This window comes from Grammomys surdaster, unplaced genomic scaffold (assembly GCF_004785775.1).
Source record: "Grammomys surdaster isolate TR1022 unplaced genomic scaffold, NIH_TR_1.0 363, whole genome shotgun sequence".
NCBI classification, from domain to species: Eukaryota; Metazoa; Chordata; class Mammalia; order Rodentia; family Muridae; genus Grammomys; species Grammomys surdaster.
Genome location: NW_021604782.1, coordinates 3,805,258 through 3,827,464, shown reverse-complemented (window position 1 = coordinate 3,827,464; position 22,207 = coordinate 3,805,258). Strand labels below are relative to the sequence as shown.

The following is a 22,207-nucleotide window of genomic DNA, read 5'->3' as shown; positions in this document are numbered from 1 at the left end:
GGTTTAGTTTAATCCTCCCTAAAGGAGATCAAGTATCCTTTGTGCAGAATACTATTAACAGTGATCATCTGACATGTTAGAATAAGAAGAAATATTCTTTTCTTTAAAAGTCTCCTTTTAAAAGGCTAGCCTAGTCTGGTCTACAGACTTGAGTTCCAGGCAGCAAGGGCCATACAGAGAAACCATGTCTTAGGAAAAAAAAACCCAAAAGGACTTTTTAAGGTAAATTATACATTATGGGTATTCCAAGAGTATAAACTGAGATCATGGAGAACTGGCAACTGAAATTTTTTGTGAAAATTTAGGTGTACAAGTTGGGGCAGGAAGAGCAAAAAGGAACTGAGAGTGAGAAAAAATATCTACAATTGCTTCTGAGAAGTTCCCCAGAATAGAAGACATAAATAAATAAATAAATCCCTGGGTATGGTGCATATGTCAGTAACTTCAGCACTCAAGGGAGTGAGGCAGGAGGATGACAAGTTTGAGGACAGTCTAAGAACAGGTTTAAAGCTAGAATGAGCCGCATACAGAGTCCATGCCTCAAAATGCTGGTGGAAAAGTGAAACTGAAAACACAAATTTTGAAGAAATGTATTTTTAAGTTCTTTATGAAGTTTAAAATTTTTATTAGATAGTAAGTTACCAAATAAAATTAGGATACAAATTAGTATACAAAAAAATTTCGGCTTGACCAAATTTTCTAAGCTAGTCCTCATTATGCAACACCAGAATCATTAAGTAGTAAGAACTTAAGTTGTATAAATACTGTCAAACTAATGACAATTCACAAAGAAAAACCCACATCACTATTTTCTTTTTGATTCTTCTTATATAAACTGCCTGATTACAAACACTCTATGTTTTCTAAACTAAAGGGGAAAGACAACACTGTATCTCAAAATAGAAAAAGTAGATGGAAGGAAGGAAGGGAGGGAGGGAGGGAGGGAGGGAGGGAATGAGGGAGGGAAGGAGGGAGGGAAGGAGAAAAGAGAGAAGGAGGGAGGGAGGACAGAAGAAAGACCCCCTATTCCCTAATCTCCACTGTTCTGCAGTGGGGAGGACAAAGCAGCTTGGGGTGGTAATTTTTCAAGACATTCCCCAAACTCCAGGCTACCTACAATGCCACAGACTGTTGTGGGACTCTGGAATGAAGCCGGCTCCAGGCTCCTCCTTATTTCAGCCACCTGTCTTTTTTCTCTTTTTAGATTAGCCTTCTGGGAATACTTCATTTGAGGAAACCACTGTTACTTGAGCAGTGTGAAAAGCCCTGTTTTAGGTGCAACATTGGGAAGCCCAAAAAGGAACAGGGTTAAAAATAAAAATAAGACTGGTCTAACATGGCTTATACATTTTAACAAAACGTTTTAAATCTCTGAAACATCTCTACAATACAAAACTTCTATGTGATTGATGAGTGTTCCCTAGATACTCATTTGAAGCTCATGTCTGAAGTGTGCCTCTCCACTAGAAAAAATGACTGTGCATTCAGGAGTGCTCTCAGAGTACCTAACTCAGTCACCAAACTGTTGTTCCACATTAACCTTCCTCTTTGGAAGTTAATTTAGTTTTATATATTTATATTTACATATAACAAACATACTTTTAACTAATCTTACATGTATTTGTAGAAAATACATTTTGGAACTAGAGTCAGCTTGGACTCTGTACTTTAGAACAGCAGCCCTTCACTATATCAAGCTGAACTCTGACCTCCAGTGCTCTTGGGAAGGCTGGCACGCTTAACTTTCATGACTGTGATTGCTTCTTAACTGAGAGATGGACCAAAGAACATAAAAAAGATCTTGTTGTAGGTAACAAAGCAATGATCAATGGAAGAAGATGAGAAAGAGGTTACAGTACATGTGTAATTAAGTGTGAGCAAGAATGAAAAACACCAAGCCAGGACACCATGATGTAGACACAATTATAATGACTGGGCAGTACTTGTCTTCCTGTTGTTCTGGTGCTGATGGTGGGATGGGGACATGCACACATTACAGAAGCACTCTTCCACTGAGCTGTATATACCCCAGGCCTATTTGAAGAACCCTTAAAATGCAAACTATCACAGCAGCACAGGAGGGCAAAACAAGAAGCCACTGAAGAAGTGTGGGGAGGTGGGCTGTGAGAGGCAGCTGAGTCTGCTATGAACCCCAGTGACCCCCAACAGGACGGTACGAGTTCGGCCTTGCTCCTGGGCCCTGGTTCCTTTCACTTATCCACAGCCCCTCCCAAAGAAAGGTTTGTGGCCTTAGGTCAAGTAGCACGGGTGGCACAGGTAGTGGGTGTGACTACAGGCCTCAGAGTCTCAAGAGAACTCCTTATTAATGAGATACTTAAAGGCCAGAGGGCACAGCCAATTAAGCATTCCTTCCCAGACCCTCCTCCTTGCAAAAGATATTTAACCTCATGCCCTCCCTGAGGACATGAGGTACAGCTTCATTCACTTTCTGCCATGACAATAAATCTTTTAAAACCATGGGCTTCCTCTCATCATTGGGGCCCACCATGGAGAACCGTAGAAGGGGCCTTCAACTAATGAGCCACTGCCTAATCTCCAGCTGGAGGACCTCTCTGCATTCCAGCCAAGGAGGCCTGCCAACTCAAGCAAGCTAGCTGAGCCAGCCATGAGCCAGCCAAGCGAATTGCCTTGACCAAGAAACTCTGCCCAGTGGGGCACCACTGGAGCTTCTCTCCCCTGTCCCACTCAGCTGTGGTCCAGCCCATATGACCCCCCCTCTCAGTCTTTCTCACTGGTCTCCCACCAGCTGCCTTGGCTGGAGACTCCTGACCCAAGAGCTCTGCCCCCGTGGGACCTCAGACTGAGATCTCCCCACACCCAGAGCAGAGTTCTGCGACTTCTCACAGCCTGACAAAGAAGTAAGTAAATGCTTCTCTTACCACACACATGGACTAACAGATGAGAATGAAAAGACAACTCTCACACAGCCTACTATGTGATGCTTCAATACATGGTTAATATGGTAGGTGGAGGGCCTTTCTATTAAGTATCTTAGGTAAAGAAAGGAACTGTGAACAGGAATCACATCTCATCCCTGTGTCTAAAGCACAAATGAGATATACAGTACTTTTACTAAAATATGGTATTAAATGGTGAAGGGCTAGCTATATTCTTAGAGTCTTAAAACTGCAAAAAAATATGGGTCTTTAGGATTTTTATAACAAAGTATTGATATAAACAGAAAAGACACAATAAAATCAGAACCAACCAGGAAATTTTCCTAAAATACCCACAGTTTATTTACTCCTCCACTGGTAGGTCCAACAGTCTGCTGGAAAGAAACTCATTCTGAAAACTATATACCAGATGCTTAGGAGGAATAAAACAGCAAGAGGATAATAATACATAGAAATAAGAAGAAATGATTCACTTAGCCTGGCTTCAAAATATATTAAGAGCTCATCTAAAAACCCAAAGAAACAAAATTAAAATAAGTATGACTTACCAGTAGTAAAGAAATACAAGGAAGCATGAAAAAACAGAAAAGAGATAACTGCTGAGGTTGACAGTTTAGCTTCAGTTAGGTTAAATTAGAGTAGGGCTTCCACCTTAGTGGCCTGCCCTTCCAACTCTGCGGTACATTCTTTGTAAGGACAGTAGCTATCATCTTCTGTACAGAACAGGATCCTCAACCCATCTTAAAGGTCCCTTGGTGACTTAACTGGATTAAGTATCTGTGTAGCCCCTACAGCAAATTGTCTTACCCGCTTTTCAGTAATTAATCATTTTTCTTATTGTCTACAAGCAATTTAGTCTCATAGGCTAGCCTTGTGGTGATAAGGCTACTTAGACACACACACACACACACACAATTAATTATACAGTTAAACATGCTAGCTGAAGTGTTCTTTAATTTTTAGATTATTTATCTATTGTATGTCTTCTTGTTTCCCTTCATTGCACAGTGAAACACTACATATTCTCCCACTACATACCACTACTTGAATACTTGAATAGTCTACATACCACTTCTTGAATAAAGGTCTTCCAGCCCCTACTATGCTAATTTTATACTCTAGATCCTGGCCCTACTGAGACATTTCACACACAATCACAACTACCCAGACTTTACCAGGTGGGCCTCCAGGAGGCATGAGTGGGGAGCCTTGGTGTCAGACAGTATTGTAGATACCCTGCTCATATCACATGTGCAGAACAACAAGTTCCTCAGACTTTCTAGAGGGATTATCCCTTATATAAAACCAAGCTCAGCACCAATCAATATTCATGGCCTACTCAGCTTTATTTACTGTATACTTAGATCTCAACCTATGGGTTGAGACCCCTTTGGGGGTCAAATGACCCTTCTACAGGGGTCACCTAAGATCTCTGGAAAACACAGACATTTACATTATGATTCATAATCGTAGCAAAATTACAGTTATGAAGAAGTGATAAAAATAACTTTATGGTTGGGATCACCACAAAATGAAGAACTGTATTAAAGGGTAACAACATTAGGAAGGATGAAAACCATTGATTTAGAGACCTGTTCTTATGGAAAAGAAGCACCATACAGAGATTTTTTTTTTAAGTGTGCATATGAAGAAGCCAGTTTTTGTTACATATCTCGATGCTCTTTCCTCTTTTGATCTTTTCTTATTCCCTACAACTTTAGCACTCTATAAGCCAATACAAACCTTCTGTTTGGGGCTTTCTACAAATGAGATCCTCTGCCTATGAGCTGTCTTAACTCACCTGACTTTCACCTGGTGCCATTCAACTGAGGAAAATGGAACACACTGTGAGTGAGCATCCTTCGCTTTGTGCCCTCTTTCTTACACGATCACAGGAAGTCACTAAAGCCTTGCCTGTTACAGTAGTATGGCACATAGTTCTGACTGACTACCTCAACATCCGGCAGCTCTGAACATCTTTCTTCTAGCTCATCACTGTACATAACCACCATCTTGTATCATTGCTTCATGTGTACATAGCTCTTCTATATGACTTAGACCAAGATTAGTGAAAGTAAGGGCAATGTTCATCCCCATGAGCCCCATAATATTTATCATATGTTCTACAACAAACACTTATGAAAAGGATGAACATATACATGTTGAGAAGTCCTAATCCAAAAATCTGAAATACATCAATCCTGAAAACTCTGAGCACTGATAAATGTTATGAATAGAAAATTCTATATCTGACCTGTAGCAAGTCACAGTCAAAACACTGGTATATTAAAAATGTACAAAATTGCTTTCAGGCTATTAATATAAGGTACACATGAAACAAATACTTTTGAGTTTAGATTGAGTCCCAACTTTATATATGTGCAATATATATGTGCAAATATTTCAAAATCTAAAATAATTTGAATCTTGAGTGTTTCAGATAAGGGATACTCATACCATTCTATAAACAGCCAACATACGCAATAATCTTAAAAGGAAAGAAAAGAGAAAGACATAACACAGGCTGAATGCTAAATTCAGTTTACAACTTTCCTAGCTGCCAAATAAAGCATTATGCAGTCTATCAAGTTCAACAGCATTTTATAACACAAACGCCATCACTTTCACCAAGACCAAGTAAATAAGCCAAAAAGGAAAGATAACTCTGAAAAGACAGTACAGGCTGGTAAAGATACATGATTATCTTCACAGAAGTATCATCTTACTTAAGCAACCTGAAATGATCTCTATTTTTAGCACTGTCTAAATAATTTTATCAATGATGTTCATTATTTTTGACACTTTTGAAATTGCTTAACTATTTCTATAGTATTCTATATACTCCAAGTCTACCTACCTCCTATCAAATACATATAAAAGTGATCAATAATGTTACTGAATACAGTGAGACAGGAAAGATGGCAAGTATAAGTAAAAGCAGGGTAAAAAGAGATGAGAAATAGTCTTTTTAAAGCAGAGCACATATTGTTATCATATATAACTCAAAAAAATGCAGTACACTACAATGCTGTAAATTCAAAACACAAGCTACCAATAGAGACAGTCTACACAAAGGAGCATTTTAACTTATGAAGGCTGCTGCAATGGCACCTGCTTATTGGTTAAAGAATTATTCAGCCAAGCTAGATACTAAGTCCTAGAACTAGACAGACACAGATCGTCACCTTGTGTGTTTCTTCAGTGAAGTAACATGGACACTGTCAGATAAAAACAGGCAACTGTTAAGACACTCCTTTACAGCTTATATGTAACATCTTACAACAGAACTAGCCTGAATGCTTCCTGAGGGGTTTTGATTCACTGTGGTAACTTACAAACATTTGCCATCAGTCTGATCAAAACTTTACCATTAAAAACTTATGGCTTTCATACTCTGATTCGTCTAGGAAAGGTATGGCAAAACCAAAAGGTTCTCAAAGCCTTGAGTTCACTGGATTGCTCTTCAGCAGAAGGCTTGGGTAGAAATGCTCAAAGCTGTTATTTAGTGCAGCCATCTTTCGGTAAGACAGATGACCTGTCTAAGCCTAGACAGATGTAGAGAAACTTTCCTTTAGCTAGTTCAGATTGGTGTATCTATAACATTAAAAATCAGAATGCTAAAATAAAATGTATGAAACAATTATGAAAGAAAGAAAAAAAATATAAAAAATGTTAACCACAAATTCAAGTATTGACAGCTGATACTGTATTCTTCACTTCTGAGTTACTAACATATCAGAAATCATATTGCTGTGCAGAATAAACATTAAAATTGTAAATTACTGTCAAATAAGAATAAACATACAAACACCTGTCTATAAAATAAGAAAGAACATTGGTATCAGTTATGGTCAGAGAAAATCAATGTGCAAGCATTTAGCCACAAAATGGATTTAGTGAACTGACTTACCTGCCCTTATTCTCTTTTCCTTTAATTTTACTTTCTTGGCCTTTTCCTCCAGTGGGATCCCACTCTACACAGCAATCTTCCACTTTCAAGTTCAAATGGGATGATGAGTTATCTAGACTGAAGTTAAGTGCTGCCCAAGACAATGTTTAACAAATATAAGCCATCTCCACTGTCTGAAACATACCCGTCAGGTTATTTCTTACTCAAGCAAGCCAACTCTGTGTGCAGAGAAAAAAGTTCCAATCCCTAGCCCTTGCACAAAAAACAAAAACAAAAAAAACCCTCTCAATCCTTTGGTTGTAGCTTATAAATCCCATCTATCCAATTATTTTTTTCTCTGCATATACACTAACCAAGTACAGTGAACTTGAAGTGCCAATAGCATCTCTACTTCTGCTGAATTTTCCATTAGTATACAATAATCAGAATTTCATGGTATTAGAGTCATCAGTTTGTTTCTTGGTGGATTGTTTTGACTAAATGGGAAGAACTGGTAGAATTATAAAGGAAGAAAAAGCAATATAGTATATAAGATGATAATATAAAAACAGCACAAGTATTCTCTCTGAAGCTTTACTATTAACAAATTCACACTTAAATTCTCATTAGTTCCAATGATATATATTGAATGCCATGCCATCACTGGATGCATGAATATATTGGAGCCCTGGTAACATAAGCAAAGGAACTGAGTCAGATGACAGATAACTTGTTTGACATAGTAGAGGAAAAACACATCTAATGAAAATAAGGCAAGCAAACAAAAATATTAAACAACCATGCTTTTCATATTATTTGATATTTTAGAGAATTATATTGTAGTGCTTTAAATATGCTTGGCCCATGCAAGGTGACACTATTAGGAGGTGTGGCCTTATTGGAGGAAATGTGGCCTTATTAGAGGAAGTATGTCACTGTGGAGACAGGTCTCTGAAGTAATAGTCTTCTTCTGCCTGCCTTTGAATCAAGATGGAGAACTCTGAGTTCCTTCTCCAGCACCATGCCTGCCTGGGTACTGCCATGCTTCCCATCATAATGAAAATGGGCTGAACGCTGAAACTGTAATCCAGTCCCAATGAAATGTTGTCTTTTATAAGTTGTCTTGGTTGTGGTGTCTCTTTACAGCAATGAAACTATAATACATATAAGTACTGTTTAAAATCTTTAGAAGTTATAATTGAGGAAATTGGTGAAATATGGTATTAGATTCCCTTTCTAGAAACTGAGAAAATAAATCATTAAAATCAGTGACTCAACAGCTATACAATGCTGTTTCTTCTATTTTGTAATGAAATTCCCAAACTACTTTACAAGGTATCACCTACTTAGTTACAAGTTCATTTGCTCCTGCTATATCTCCTGCTAAAAGTTCAAAATTTTGGTAATTGTAGATTAAAAGAAATATTCATTTTCTTTACAGTACACTACTTTGCTTAAAGATATTATTTAAATTAGCTAAGACATTTATAAACTTGTGAAATATTCATCATCAAACAAGATAAGCACATAGGGCCCAGTGGATCCTTTCACCCTGATTCTGGAAAGAGTACTTCAGTTTCAACATGCATCACAGGCATTGTTCATTGTCTCACTTATAAAACATCTGAATAAGAATCTACTGACTGCACAGCTCTACTAAATGTCACACTACACAAGGAAGTCAATCACTTTCAAAAGCTGCATCTAAGCAGAAGTAAACAGAGGAAGAATGCAGCTTTTCAGCAAAATGAAAACAGAATTCTTTAATAGGTACATACACTGAGGCATTTCCAAAATCAACTGTTTTATAGAAACGCAGGCATCCCCTAGATGTTAGCCATTAGATTATATAGCTAGAGCATTTATACTTTTAAAATAAAGAAAACTTGGCTTTTACATGGAAGTGCCATCCATTGCCCATAGCTTACTAAAACCCTAAGGTCAAAAGAAAGAAGAATCCTAGGCTGTTCCCTAATATTTGTTATGATGGAGTTCAGAGCCACCAGGCACCTTGGTAGCAGGAAAAGGCACCACCTCAAACCAATTTACAAAATACCAAAACATCCAATCAAAAGGGCATAGGTTTCCACAAGTATGCCATGTTTAGTCTCTTTCTTTTAACAGACACGACCTCTGTTAAGTCACACATTTTCTCTAAGGTGACAGAGATCACACTAGAAGCAAAAAGACTAGAGACCAGGGGCTGAGAAATGATTCACTTCCTTGAAAGTTACCCCTGTCTCTTGTACTATAAAGCTGAATCACAGACACTATGATTTGAGGTTGGAATAATAAGTTCTGTTATTTAGTAATATCATTTATCTTACCAGAAAGGAGGGGAAAATATAATTGAAACTTATAGTACTCATCACTTTTACAAATTTTATATGGGAAGAAATAATGCTACACAGATTAAAGGGACAGAAGTAAACAATGCTGGCTGAATTATAGTTTTATGTATCTGAGCTATTTCATTTTCACTGCCTCTTCCCTCCGTTCTCTGTGGGTTTACCGATTGGTACTGGGTGGTCAAAAATAGCAGGAACTAGCCAAATAACTTAGTAAACAAGTGTTCAATGGTCACTTTTTAAAAATCCGGACCTTTTCTACAATGCATATGTTTTCATTAATAGTCATGTCAATGCTACAAAATAATCCCAGAAATTTTATGATCCTTAGTCACATGAGAAATAATTTTATTTCAAACTCCCCAATGATCAGAATCACTGTTACTGGGTTATATTTTACTCTAGGCTAACTTCAGGGGGTTACTTCCATGAAATCCTAGAATCAACTTAATCTCTGTCTGTGAAGCCCAGGACCAATCAAGAGTGCGTAGTAACATCCAGACACTGCTGAAGGAGCAGCTGTGCTGGGAAACAACAGCCAACTGTTTATTTCTAACTTAACGTTCATACACTCTATAGCACTGCCCAGTTAGGTCCAAGCTTGCTCACTAAAGAGTCAACACATAAGGACAGCAACAAGGCAAAGACCAGAGGCTCCTCAGGGTGAACAATGACAGCAATGCAGTCTTTCCTGACAAGGGCCAAAAGGAGCTCAAGCCACACAGAAAAGATGATCTGCTCGGGAATTTGACAAGGCTTTGAATATGGAAACATTTTTTTAAAAACTAGTATCTCAGTTTGATAACAGATAGTTCAAAGTAATTACATTTCTTCACTAAGCTATGTATAATTCTCATGTAAAATTGTTTACTAATTCAGATTACTTCAAATGAGAACTTTTCTAGGTCTTTATGCCACAAACATTACTCTGAGTTCATTAATAATCCATAGGCCTTGAATGCTCAAGCACCTGCCTACCATGCACAGGGCCTGGGTCAAATTTTAGCACTTACTTAGTTTTGTTCTGATATATGTTTATGTTATCATCTGGATAATACCAAGTTTCTAGAATTTGTATCTATTTAGATGTATAAGAAATAAACTAGAAGTCAGTGGAATGCTGCAAGCCTCAAGTATGGACTACAATGTACATCTAATTCATGAAGTACACTCAGACCATTATCACCTTGTAAGTGGGAGGATATCTAGCAGAATGGCTTTCAAATTGGTAAATAGCTAAAAATTCTTCTGTGTTACAAGAGGTGACATTCATAAATCTGAACTCTCAGAGAGTATAACTTGGGTTAGAAGCCTTCAATAAAGGCTGGCCTAGATCCTGGAACTAGATTCTAACACTCATCTAGGGCAGATCTAGGGTCTGTGGTAAATATAACCATACTTCAACTTTCTTCATTTGCATTATGGATATCAATAATATATAGAAGTGGCTTATCAAAGTGATCTTCTTAATGACCAAAAACCATGAGTGCTATGTAATTATTAATAAACTATAGAGACAATAATAACTGGGAGAAAATTTGGGGAGAATAGAAGGAATTTCTTTGTTGCTAATTTTCAATTCTGACACATTTCAGCAGTGCTTATGTATTTACTAACCTAAAATGTGAACTAAACACCCAGAGGCAAATATAACTGCATCATCTCGGGACAGTGAGATGGTTTAGCAGGTAAGGGCACCTGCTACCAAGCCTGCTGACCTGAATTTGATCTCTGGGATCCACAAATGGAGAGAAATGATTCCTCCATGTTGTCCTCTCACCTTCACAACGGAAGAATCTAAGGAAAATCATTATGTCCATAGTCCCATTTCCTCTGCCTCTTACTTCTTACATTGCAAAGGCCAGAGGTAGGCACTAGGCAGTGGGAAGTCCAGCTACACAGGAAATGACTCTGACAAAGTCATGAATAACTTCTGAAGGTAAGTGCTGTCTGCTGAAGTACTCATGGCTACCCATCTTACCTTTGGTCTCTAGGGTCACTGGATCAGAGTATTCTCCAGCCACAGCTTTGTTGCATGCTCTCACTCTGAAATTCATATACTTTGAATCAAATTTTAAGCCTGAAATACAATGAAAGGTTTTTTTGTCATAAAAAGTAAAGAATTCCTTCCCAAAAGTGTGAGAGTACATCAAAGAGATATTTTTTCCTTCTTAGAAATCCCTTTACTTGAGAAGAGTACAGATTTATATTAAATGAATGGTAATGCATGAAAATAAGAATAATTACTTATCTAATATTTTCTTCAAAATAAATATTTTCACGATTACCAACATTTTCCACCTAGTGATTAATAAAATGGTACCATATCAAGCTTCTTTGGAGGTGGTATTATTCTAGGTGTGGTGGCACACCCCTGATCATCCCTTGGAAAGTCATCACAGGAAGATCAACAGTTACATTTAACCTGGGCTACAAAGCAAGAGTCTATCTCCAGAGAACGTAAATTAATTAAATAAATAAATAAAATCACAACAAACCAATAACAAAGACAGCAATAGTAGCAACAACCAAAACCTGTAGCATTTCATTCAAGGAAGAGATGTCACAATTTACAACAGCATACTCATCATTTCTTTAAAAAATAAATACCCTAAGGAATTTTTATATGTATATGAAATGTATGTTTGTCTTAGTCAGGGTTTTTATTGCTTTGACAAAACACCATGCCCAAACAGCATGTTGGGGAGGAAGGGTTTATTCAGCTTATACTGCCACACTGCTGTTCATCACCGAAGGAAGTCAGGACAGGAACTCAATTGGGTCAGGAACCTGGAGGCAAGAACTGATATAGAGGCCATGGAGGGTGCTTCTGACTGGCTTGCTCCCCATGGCTTGTTCAGCCTGCCTGTTATAGAATCCACGACTATCAGCCCAGAGATGCCACTACCACAGTGGGCTGGGCCCTCTCTCATTTATCACTGAGAAATTGCCTCACAGCTGGATCTCATGGAAGCATGTCCTAAACTGACGCTCCTTCTTCTCTAGCGTATATCACACTGACAACGAAACCAGTCAGTGCAATTTTATAAAAATGAAATACCATTTTTACACGAAAGATGAAATAAAGCAGAGACTGACATAACTTGCGCAGTTACACCTGGACTAAACTCTTAGTCCAAATATTACTAACTATAAAACCTTTAAAACTTGACTGACCCGTTTTCTATCTGTAAAGTAACAATGACAAACTATTTCCAACCATTCAGGATTAAGTGACACGTGGTGTGCTGATTAACTGTAGTGTGCTATAAGCACTTCGTGTCTACTACACAGAATGCCTGCTCCGGGAAAGGAACTAGTACTCAATAGGACAGCTCGTGATGTATCCCACTCTGCACAGAACACACTGAAAAGACCGCATTATACTAAGATACCTTCTAAAAAGCATTCAATAGGCTGACACAAAAAGGCCTTAGCAAAGTCCCAATTCTGGGCTAATGTGGAGCTAAGCAATTAAGGCAGAGAAAACAATGGTGGTTATGGTACCCCTGAAATGTGGAGGTCTGAGTAGACTTAAAAATAAATAGTTTCTTTACTTAGTCAAAACATGAAAATGAAAGGTTAGCTGGGCATAGTGGAACATGCCCTAACTCCAGCTCTCTGGAGGCAGAGCTCAAGATGGCTGTGATGCTCCGTGAGCTGCAGGCCAGCCAGGGCTACATGGAGAGTCTGCCTGAACAAACAGCAAAGAAAGCAAGCAGGGGGAAAGAGGGCTCTGAAATATTGCTTCCATAACATCCTTTTATATTTGCTTTACATACACTATTTTAGTAGGTTGCAAATATTAAGTAATTAAAAGTTTTACTGATATTTTAACAAAAATTCATTCATATAGCAAATATCTAAAAACAGCAATTTTGCTGATAAAACAATTTTATCATTTAAAATAACAAACTGGTTTTTTATTTCCACTTATTTCCTAAGGATTACATTCATGAAATGCTGTCCTGTTACCTGACAATGTATATTCAGTACCCTTGATGTTATCAATCACTTCCCAACATCGCTCATCCTTTACACGTGGGAGTCCATCAAAGTTCGTTTTCCTATATTCCATTATGAAATGGTCAATTTTATTATCTTCTTCAGGCATTTTCCAAGCTACAGTTACAGAGTTGTCAGCTACCAAACACTCTACTGGGTCAATCTCTGGAGCTTTGGGAACTGCAGAGAAGGAAAAAAAGGGGGCTATCAATTCTCACATATTACAACACTAAGCAAACATTCATTATGCTCGGTACTCAACCTCTGCTGTTTCTTCTTTTAAATATTCAAAAGGGAGTCAGGTTATGAGAAAGGATAACCCAGAAAATTCAAAATAATTATTTTCAAAGCCTCTTATTGCCAGATTCTAAATCTTTGCATTCCAAAGATTTCTAATAGACTCTGGGTTTATTAACATCTTAGATGGCAACAGGTAAATTCCAAACATCTATCATGCTAAAGATAATTGAGAATGGCTTGTTATTTGTAAATATATTTTAAATGTTATTTGATACAAATTAAATAGGTATTGACAAGCTTTGAATATAATAATTAAATTAAGTAAAAATTGTTTTTAGTGTATTTTAAAGATCTGGTTTATAGGAAGTGGGAAGATAAGAGAGAACAATTGGTTATCAGGTACAAACAAATATATCAAGTTAAATAACAAAAATAGTTTCTGATATTCCAAAGCAGAAGAAAATGATTATAGTTGGCAATAATTTACTATATGCTTTAAAATAGTTATATACTTTTTCTTTTTCTTTTTTTATTGGATATTTTATTTACATTTCAGATGTAATCCCCTTTCTTTATTTCCCCCCCACCCAGATACCACCTGTTCCATCCCCCCTCCTCCTGCTTCAAAATAGTTATATTTTTAATGCTTCCAACACAAATGGTAAATATTTTGTGTGATGATATGATCATGAATAATTTGATCATAATTTTATGATTTGACTATACTTAAAAATATCACACTATACCCCATAAATACATAAAACTTATCAAGTTTCAAAAACCTTAACAAAATAATTTTAACATACTAAACAAAACTCATTTCCTTGTTTCTCAAAAATACTTAAGAATTTTTAAGTGTTTCTCCCTAGAGTTTTATGATATATTAAAATGAATGGATTCACAAAAGAACACACATGGCATACATTCACTGATAAGTGGCTATTAGCCCAAATGCTTGGAATATCCAAGATATAATTCACAGATGACATGAAGCTCAAGAAGAAGGAAGACCAAAGTATGGATGCTTCAGTGCTTCTTGGAAAGGGGAACAAAATACTCATGGGAGCAAGTACAGAGACAAAGTGTGGAGCAGAGACTGAAGGAAAGGCCATCCAAAGACTGCCCCACCTGGGGATCCATCCCATATACAGTCACAAAACCCAGGCACTATTGTGGAGGCCAAGAAATGCTTGCTGACAGGAGCCTGATATAGCTGTTTCCTGAGAGGCTCTGCCAGAGCCTGACAAATACAGAGGTGGATGCTCAGATGCTCACAGCCAACCATTGGATTGAGCACAGGGTCCCCAATGGGGTCCCCAATGGAGGAGTTAGAGAAAAGGATTGAAGGAACTGAAGGAGTTTGCAACCCCATAGGGGTTTGACAATAATATCAACCAACCAGATTCCACCTCTACCCAGAGCTCCCAGGGACTAAACCACCTGAACCATAGGGTACACATAAAGCAACCCATGGCTCCAGCTGCATATGTAGCAAAGGACAGGCATAAGTGGGAAGAGGGGCCTTTGCTCCTGTGAAAGCTCAATGCCCCAGTGTAGGGGAATGCCAGGGCGGGGAGGCAGGAGTGGGTAGGGGGGGAACACCTTCATAAAAGCAGGGGAGGGGGAATGGGATGGGTGGTTTCGGGGGGGGGGAACCAGGAGAGGGGATAACATTTGAAATGTAAATAAAGAAAACAACCGATAAAAAGGAAAAATAAATAAATAAATAAATAGAATGAATTCAATGAGCTACAATGAGCATGTATGACTATAAATCAATTTATTTTCCATAAAAGAGATTTTAGAGCTTTGTAACTTGGATAAGTGACTCAGATGAATCTTAACTGTTTAAGTCTGCATATGATATATAGATACATATATAAAATATGTAAAGTTTAAAGTGGGAATGTAAAAATATTTACTCCTCTTATGGAGTGCATACTTTTAGTCCTAGCACCTGGAAAGCAGAAACAGTCAGATCTCCATGAGATCAAGGCAAGTAAGCTCTACACGGTGAGTTTCACAGGCAGACAAGGCTACATGATGAGTCCTTATTTAAAAAAACAATTCTGGTATGTAAAGCTCGATCAACATTTGAAATCGATGAGTATTTTCAATAATATTAATAAAGATATGACCATTAATATAAATGAAAATATATTACAATAATAATGACAAGAACTTTTAGCAAAGTAGAAACCAAAAGAAACTTTAAAAAGAATACTTTCAATAGGCTGAAAAGATGGCTAGTGGTTTAGAGCAGCTACTGCTCTTGCAGAGGTCCTGGTTCTATTCCCAGGCCCCACATGGAAGCTTGCAGTTGTCTTATCTCCAGTCCCAGGCATCTGATACCCTCTCTTCTGGCCTCTGTAGGCATTAGGCACATAGATGGTACACATACACCATACATGCATGCAGGAAAAACACTCATACATATATGATAAATAAAATAAATACTTTCCAAGCTGGTCAATACGTGTAACGTACCTGATGATGCACACCTTGAACCCCAGCTCTTGGGAGACTGAGGCTAGAGAATTCTCCTCAAAAGCAAACAACACAAAACTGAGTAAAAGGAAAAAAAAATCTTCAAAACAGCCTGGAGTTAACATCGCACTTAATGGTAAGAAACACAGTACCTAACCCCAAGATTGCAGAACCAGGGTTTCCTTCTCATCACCCGACTCAGAATTTTACTAGAAGTCTTATCCAAATCCAGCAAGACAAGAAAATAAAAATTGAAACATATCCAAAGGAAACAAAATTTTCTTTGTAGATGAAATAACCAACGGGAAAAACACTGAACAAAACATATTTGAAGTCTCAAGTGGCTGTAAAATCATTGTGGGAGGCAGTGAACCTATTCTTCCTGGAAATTCTATATAGCAATGTAACAACAAACATCTGTCAAAGCCCAGAGAACTGTGCATTACCAGCCGAGAACCCCAATACCTATCTACAGAGGTCAATGGAGGGCATGGATTCCCTGCACTGGAATAGAGTGTGGTGGGATGATAGTACATGGATGCATGAAATCAACTCCAGTCCTCTGAGAAATGAACAAGCATTCTTTCCTGCTGAGTCACTTACTTATTGGTAAGGAGAGAGTTACTGTTGCCACTTAGTCACCTGTTTTCTACTTGTCTTACAGCTCTGTGTTTCTTCTTGTCTTCACTTTTCCATTTTAAAAATGTTTTGAACAGGTTTCATTTCACCCTTTATTTCTAATATCTTTAGGATTTTGGGGTTTGTGGTTACCATGTCATTTATATAAAGGACTATGTGACATTATGATACATATATGTTGGTTTTTAATCATGATTACTGACTCATAACCACTTTATCAAAGCAGGCTACAGAAACTCAGAGAATAGGTTATAGTTCCTTTCCAGTCCAGAGAGATCCCAAAGGAAGGTATGCTCTTGTAGATTCTCCTCATCAACCTCATTGGCAATCAAACCTATGCAATGAAGTCTCCATTAAAATGACTGGGCTGAGAACTTCTGAGAAGCCAAATATGGTGTACTAAGCAAAGCGTTGTAAGAACTCATGCATGCTAGGAGTGTGGCACACCAAAATCCTGACAGACGGAACTCTGGTACCTGGGCTCCTTCCAGACTTCGTCCTAATGCCTCTTCTTTGAGCCACTTACTTATACCTTTTAAAGTAGCCTTTGTAATAAATTAGTGAATGTAAGTACAGTGTTAGTTTCTGAGTTTTGTGAGCCAGTACAGCAAGTCATAAAACCCTAAAAAGAGGGTTGTGGAAATCTCAGATTAATTTTACTTTATTAACTTTTTGATGTTTTAAATTAAAATATAATTGCATCATTTCCCTCTTCTCCTTTACCCCTCTAATTCGCTCCATGTATACCGCCCTCCCTTGCTTGCTCTCAAAATCATGGCTTCTTTCTTATTATCACACTTATATTACACACAGACACACATACACTCACATCTAAATATACAAATACAATGTACTAAATCCACTTAGTGCTATGTGCATGTGTTCACCCTTAGGGAAGACTGATTATCTCAACAGGAATCTCAATTTTCCTATCAGCTAACAGGGTCTAAAGGCCTCATGTTTGCAAGTGGGCCTAAAGTAGAAATTCTAAGAACTGAACTTACAACCTGTGTCTAGTGCTATCTTTAAACAGGGTCAGAAGTAAATACAGTTAGAGGAAACTCAATGTACATCTGTTACAGGAGTGGCTGCTTGATGGCAGAGAGAAGTACACAGATCTACACGCAGCAGTTAAAAGACACACATCAGGAGTCTGAATCATAAGCCATTGATACATTATATACAGAAAACCCACCTTAAATGTAACAGCACTCAATGATTAGGAAAAGATATACACCACTAATATGATCGACAGGAAAATGAGTCTCACTCCATTCATTTTGGACACTTTGGACATTAGAGTGAGGGAATTTTCAAGGATAAGAAAGGGTGTAGTATTGATTCCACAAGAAAGGCACAAGAATTTGATCAGTCAAAAACTAACAAGACTGCAAAGAGACATGCATAAATTCAGAACAGTTAGAAACTTCAACTGTCCTCCATCAGAATCTGAGAGATTTAGAAGGCAGACCACCACAGAAAATTAGTGAACTAAACAACAATCAGCTGTAAGTCTGACATCTATGCTCTGCTGTATGCAGTGTTAGAAGAATACAGAATCACCTGAAATGCCTATGGATTTTCAGCAAGACAGACTACATTCTGGCCCACAAGATATACCTTAACAAAGTTAGAAGTGTAGAAAAGATACAGTATCTGCTCTTAGTCTACAATCCAATTAAACTAGAAACAACTAACTAAACTGGAAAATATTACAATACTTAGAAATATTAAACAACACACTTCTAAATAACACACGGGTAAACACAGTATCTCAAGAGAAATTTTTAAACATTTTAAACTAAATAAAAATACAGCTTATGAAAATTTGTAAAACATGATTTGCTTTAAAGAGGAGTAATAACACTGATTGAATACATCAAAATCTAAAAATCAATAATCTAAGCACTCATAGAAAACAAATACATACACATAAAAAGAAAAAGCTAAATACAAAATTAGGAAAATATAATGATGACAAATAGCACAAAAATAAATGAATCTAAAAACAGGAAACCGATAAAGAAAACTCATGAAACCAAAACCTGGTTCTTTGAAAATATCATTAAAATCAACAAGCCTCTACCTAGGTTAACACCAAAGACAGAAGACACAAATTATTAACATCAGAAATGAAAGAGTAGGTATTACTACAGACTCCATGGATGTAAAAACCAATAACCAAACCAGGTACACAATTGCAATCCCAGCATTTGGGGACAAAGAGAAACACTATATATAGGTTTGATGTTAGCCTGGTCTACATGTGAATTTCAGGTCAGCAACCTGGAGTCTCTATCTCCAAGGGGAGAGGACACAGATGCAAAGAGGAAGGGAAGGAGGGGGGTGAATACACACACACACACACACACACACACACACACACACACACACACACACTGAGATCTGTATGAAGAAAACTGCAAAACTCCAGTGAGTGAACCTAAAGAGTGGCAGTACTGCGGAGATGCCCCATGTCTGTCAACAGGAAGGCTCCACTGTCTAAGCTGTTAGTTCTTCCCACTAGGTCCAAGCACTCAATACGACCCAATGAAAATCCCATCAAGTTCTTCTGCGAGTTTCCGCAGATTCTGTATATATGGAGAAGGAAATGATGTGTAAGAGCCAACAAAGCACTGAGGACAAAGCTGGAAAACTAAGTTGCTTGACTTAAAATTCCTTTAACGCTACAGAACTCAAGATGTAATGTTGATCAAAGAAAAAGCAAACAAATTTATGGAGCAGACCCAGAAAAATATGACTGATCCTTCATAATGGTGGGAATAAATAATATATAATGAAATACTATAATAATAAAATGGACAAACAAAAGTAATTGGATATTTACATGGAAGAGGAGGAGGAATAGGAGGAGGAAGAAGAGGAAGAGGAGGAAAAGAGACATTAAGACACAGACTTTATATTCTTTCACAAGAATGAGCTTTTAGGATTACAGACCTAAAAGGAAAATAATGAAAGTATAAACCTTCTAGAAGATATCACAGAACAGCTAAATTACTTTGGGTTTGGTGACAGTTTTTAGATACAACACTAAAATCATGATCGTTAAAGAAATGTGTTAAGCTGGATTAGCTAAATTAAATACTAGAGCCTAGCATGTAAATTCATTCTTATAATCCCAGTACTTGAAGTCCAAGGCAGGAGAATCTTCAGTTTATGGCATGAACAACATAGTGAATGACACCTGTACTGAAAACAAAACAATACATACTCAAGTTAAAAAAAAAAGGCCAAAGGCTTTAACGGATAACTCATCAAAGAAACAACAGAGACTGAGTATCTGAACAAGTGCTCTATTTTAGATGCGACACAAATTACAACTGCCATGAAATGATGCCACAGTATCACTGGTGGCAAAATGTGGAGCAAGAGGAACCTATTCATTGCTGGTAGGAAGGCAAAATCACAGACTCTTTGGAAGACAAAACTAAGACAATCTCATCACACTACCCAGAAACTACCTAAGGAAGCTGAAAACTGATATCTATGCAAAGATACATACTTTAAACTATAGTCATAATTGCCAAAACTAAGAAGCAATTCAATTGTCCTGTAGTAGGCAACTAAGTAAAGTACATATAGAACACTGGGACTGGGTTTTTATTCAATGCTTTAAGAGCATCAAGCCATGAAAAGAAATGAAAAACAATTAATGTTCTTTACTAGGTGAAAAGAATCCAACCTGTAAAGGCTACCAGTGAAAATATTCTACTTCAGTGACTTTCCAGAAGAGGTATGCTATGCACAGAATGGCAGGATCACACCAAGAGAGAATCTCAACATAAACTATGGACTTTGGGTGATAATGACTTATCACTGGAGATTCTTCACTTATAACGAATGTGCCACTCTGCTGTGGGATGCTGACAATGGGGGGAGGATGTTGTGTCTTGTATATTTTTGATGTTTCACAGCTCCTACTTAGTATTCCTAGGAACCTAAAACTGGTATATAAGATAACATATATATTTAAAATATTATCATAAACACACTGCGAGCTGGGCAAAATAGCACATGACTTTAATCCTAGTGCTCCAGATGCAGAGGTAGTCAAATACCTATGAGGTGAAGGCCAGATTGATCTATATCCAAGTCCTAGGGCAGCCAGGGCCTCACAATGAGATCCTATCTTAATAACTCACTAGTTACCTAAGTAATCAATGATAAGAAAGTATGTATACTTATATAATCATGCAATGGTGAATCTAAGTAAGAACTATCTATTAAAATATAACAGATACAAAGAAAGTACCAATATAAATATATATTTATAAATATATATATTATATAAGAAAAATCATATATATATATATATATATATATATATATATATATATATATATGATTACATAAAAAATACTGTCTTTGCTCAGCAAAAAAAGATCGTACCCTGATCTGATAGAAAAACTAAGATGTCAAGGATATATAACACATATAAGACAAAGGCCTACTCCTGCATGCTGTTCTCTGACCTGCACACAATACTCTATCATAAATAAAAATGGAAAAATTCAGACTATCCAGCCATTATTGAAACTGAAGTTCCAACAAGAACCTCTCACATACTGTTACATGCCAAAGCAAAAGTATTTAGCAGTATAGTATATATGTTTGCTTCCATATTTGTACAGGTAGTGGAATAACACCAGGTTTAATTAAAGGAATGGCCAATTTAAGGAAGAAAAATGTCCAAACAATGTCAGCTACATGACTGTGTTTATGATACTTGTCTGGCCATTTCCCATTTGTAATGCAGAAAGCAATTGGTCTTGCAAAGAAAGCTGCTATGCCTTGAGAAAGAGCAACTCGTGTGCGTATACTCAGCGCTGCTCGCCAATACACTGCTCCAGCACAGAGCTTTAGGAAGCTCTAATGGCTAAGTGGAGAGACTTCATGGGACAGGTCTTCTCCCTAGGTTGCTACTATTTCTTTGTTCTTTCCCTGGGGTGGATATTGTCAATGCTTATATATAATCATTCCATGAAAAGGGTAAAATTCTAGAGTTATACTGATGGTACATAGTACACAGTCAATGAGACTCAAGATATTGTTTTAATTCTTTTCCATAAGTATTTTAGAAAACATCATTCTTAAAAAGTGTTGAGATCTCCTGCCAGCCTGAGGTTTAAGCTCATACTCTAGTTTCTACAAGTGAACACTTACAGTCCCTTTCTGCGGCAGTGCTGTCTTGTGCACACGAGGCTGTGTTCTGCTGCTAAGTAGCATCTGGAGCTCACAAGTGAACATGCAGGTACAAAGAGTAAGATCTCAGTTAACAAGTGTTCAGCAGAACTCTGATCTAAAACCTCATGTTCTCAAAACTAAAATAAGATCCAGTCTCTTCCCAAGGAAATCCTAAGTGTTAGACTGAACTCAGCAAACCATTTAAAGTATCTGGTATCTGGAAACTCTAAAAATGTTTCCTTGCATTTTGCTATCAGTTGCACACCAACTGTGAGCCCTGTGAACTGAATGATATAGCACAGATGTTCTTCAATTTGCGATAGGCTTGCAGCACATAAGCCAACCGTAACTTCAAAGTATCTAATGTAAAAATTCATGTCATAAACCTAGCCTATGGTGCACTGCAGTTTGCCCACACAGAATGCTCCACTGCACACAACTGGCTCTTTACAAGGTTCCCTGCAAACTGTGGCTTC

At 37.4% G+C, this 22,207-nt stretch overlaps 1 protein-coding gene across 1 annotated transcript in view; it reads right to left on the bottom strand.

Moving 5' to 3' along the window:
• Positions 1-22,207, bottom strand: part of Fsd1l (fibronectin type III and SPRY domain containing 1 like) — a 63,640-nt gene that overhangs the window by 11,479 nt on the left and 29,954 nt on the right. Inside the window, exons 7-10 of the mRNA XM_028779965.1 lie at positions 13,131-13,340; positions 11,137-11,235; positions 6,829-6,958; positions 6,104-6,136 (exon numbers count right to left, since the gene is read on the bottom strand). Coding sequence (XP_028635798.1) covers positions 6,104-6,136; positions 6,829-6,958; positions 11,137-11,235; positions 13,131-13,340 — 472 coding nt within the window. The remainder of the gene's footprint in view (positions 1-6,103; positions 6,137-6,828; positions 6,959-11,136; positions 11,236-13,130; positions 13,341-22,207) is intronic.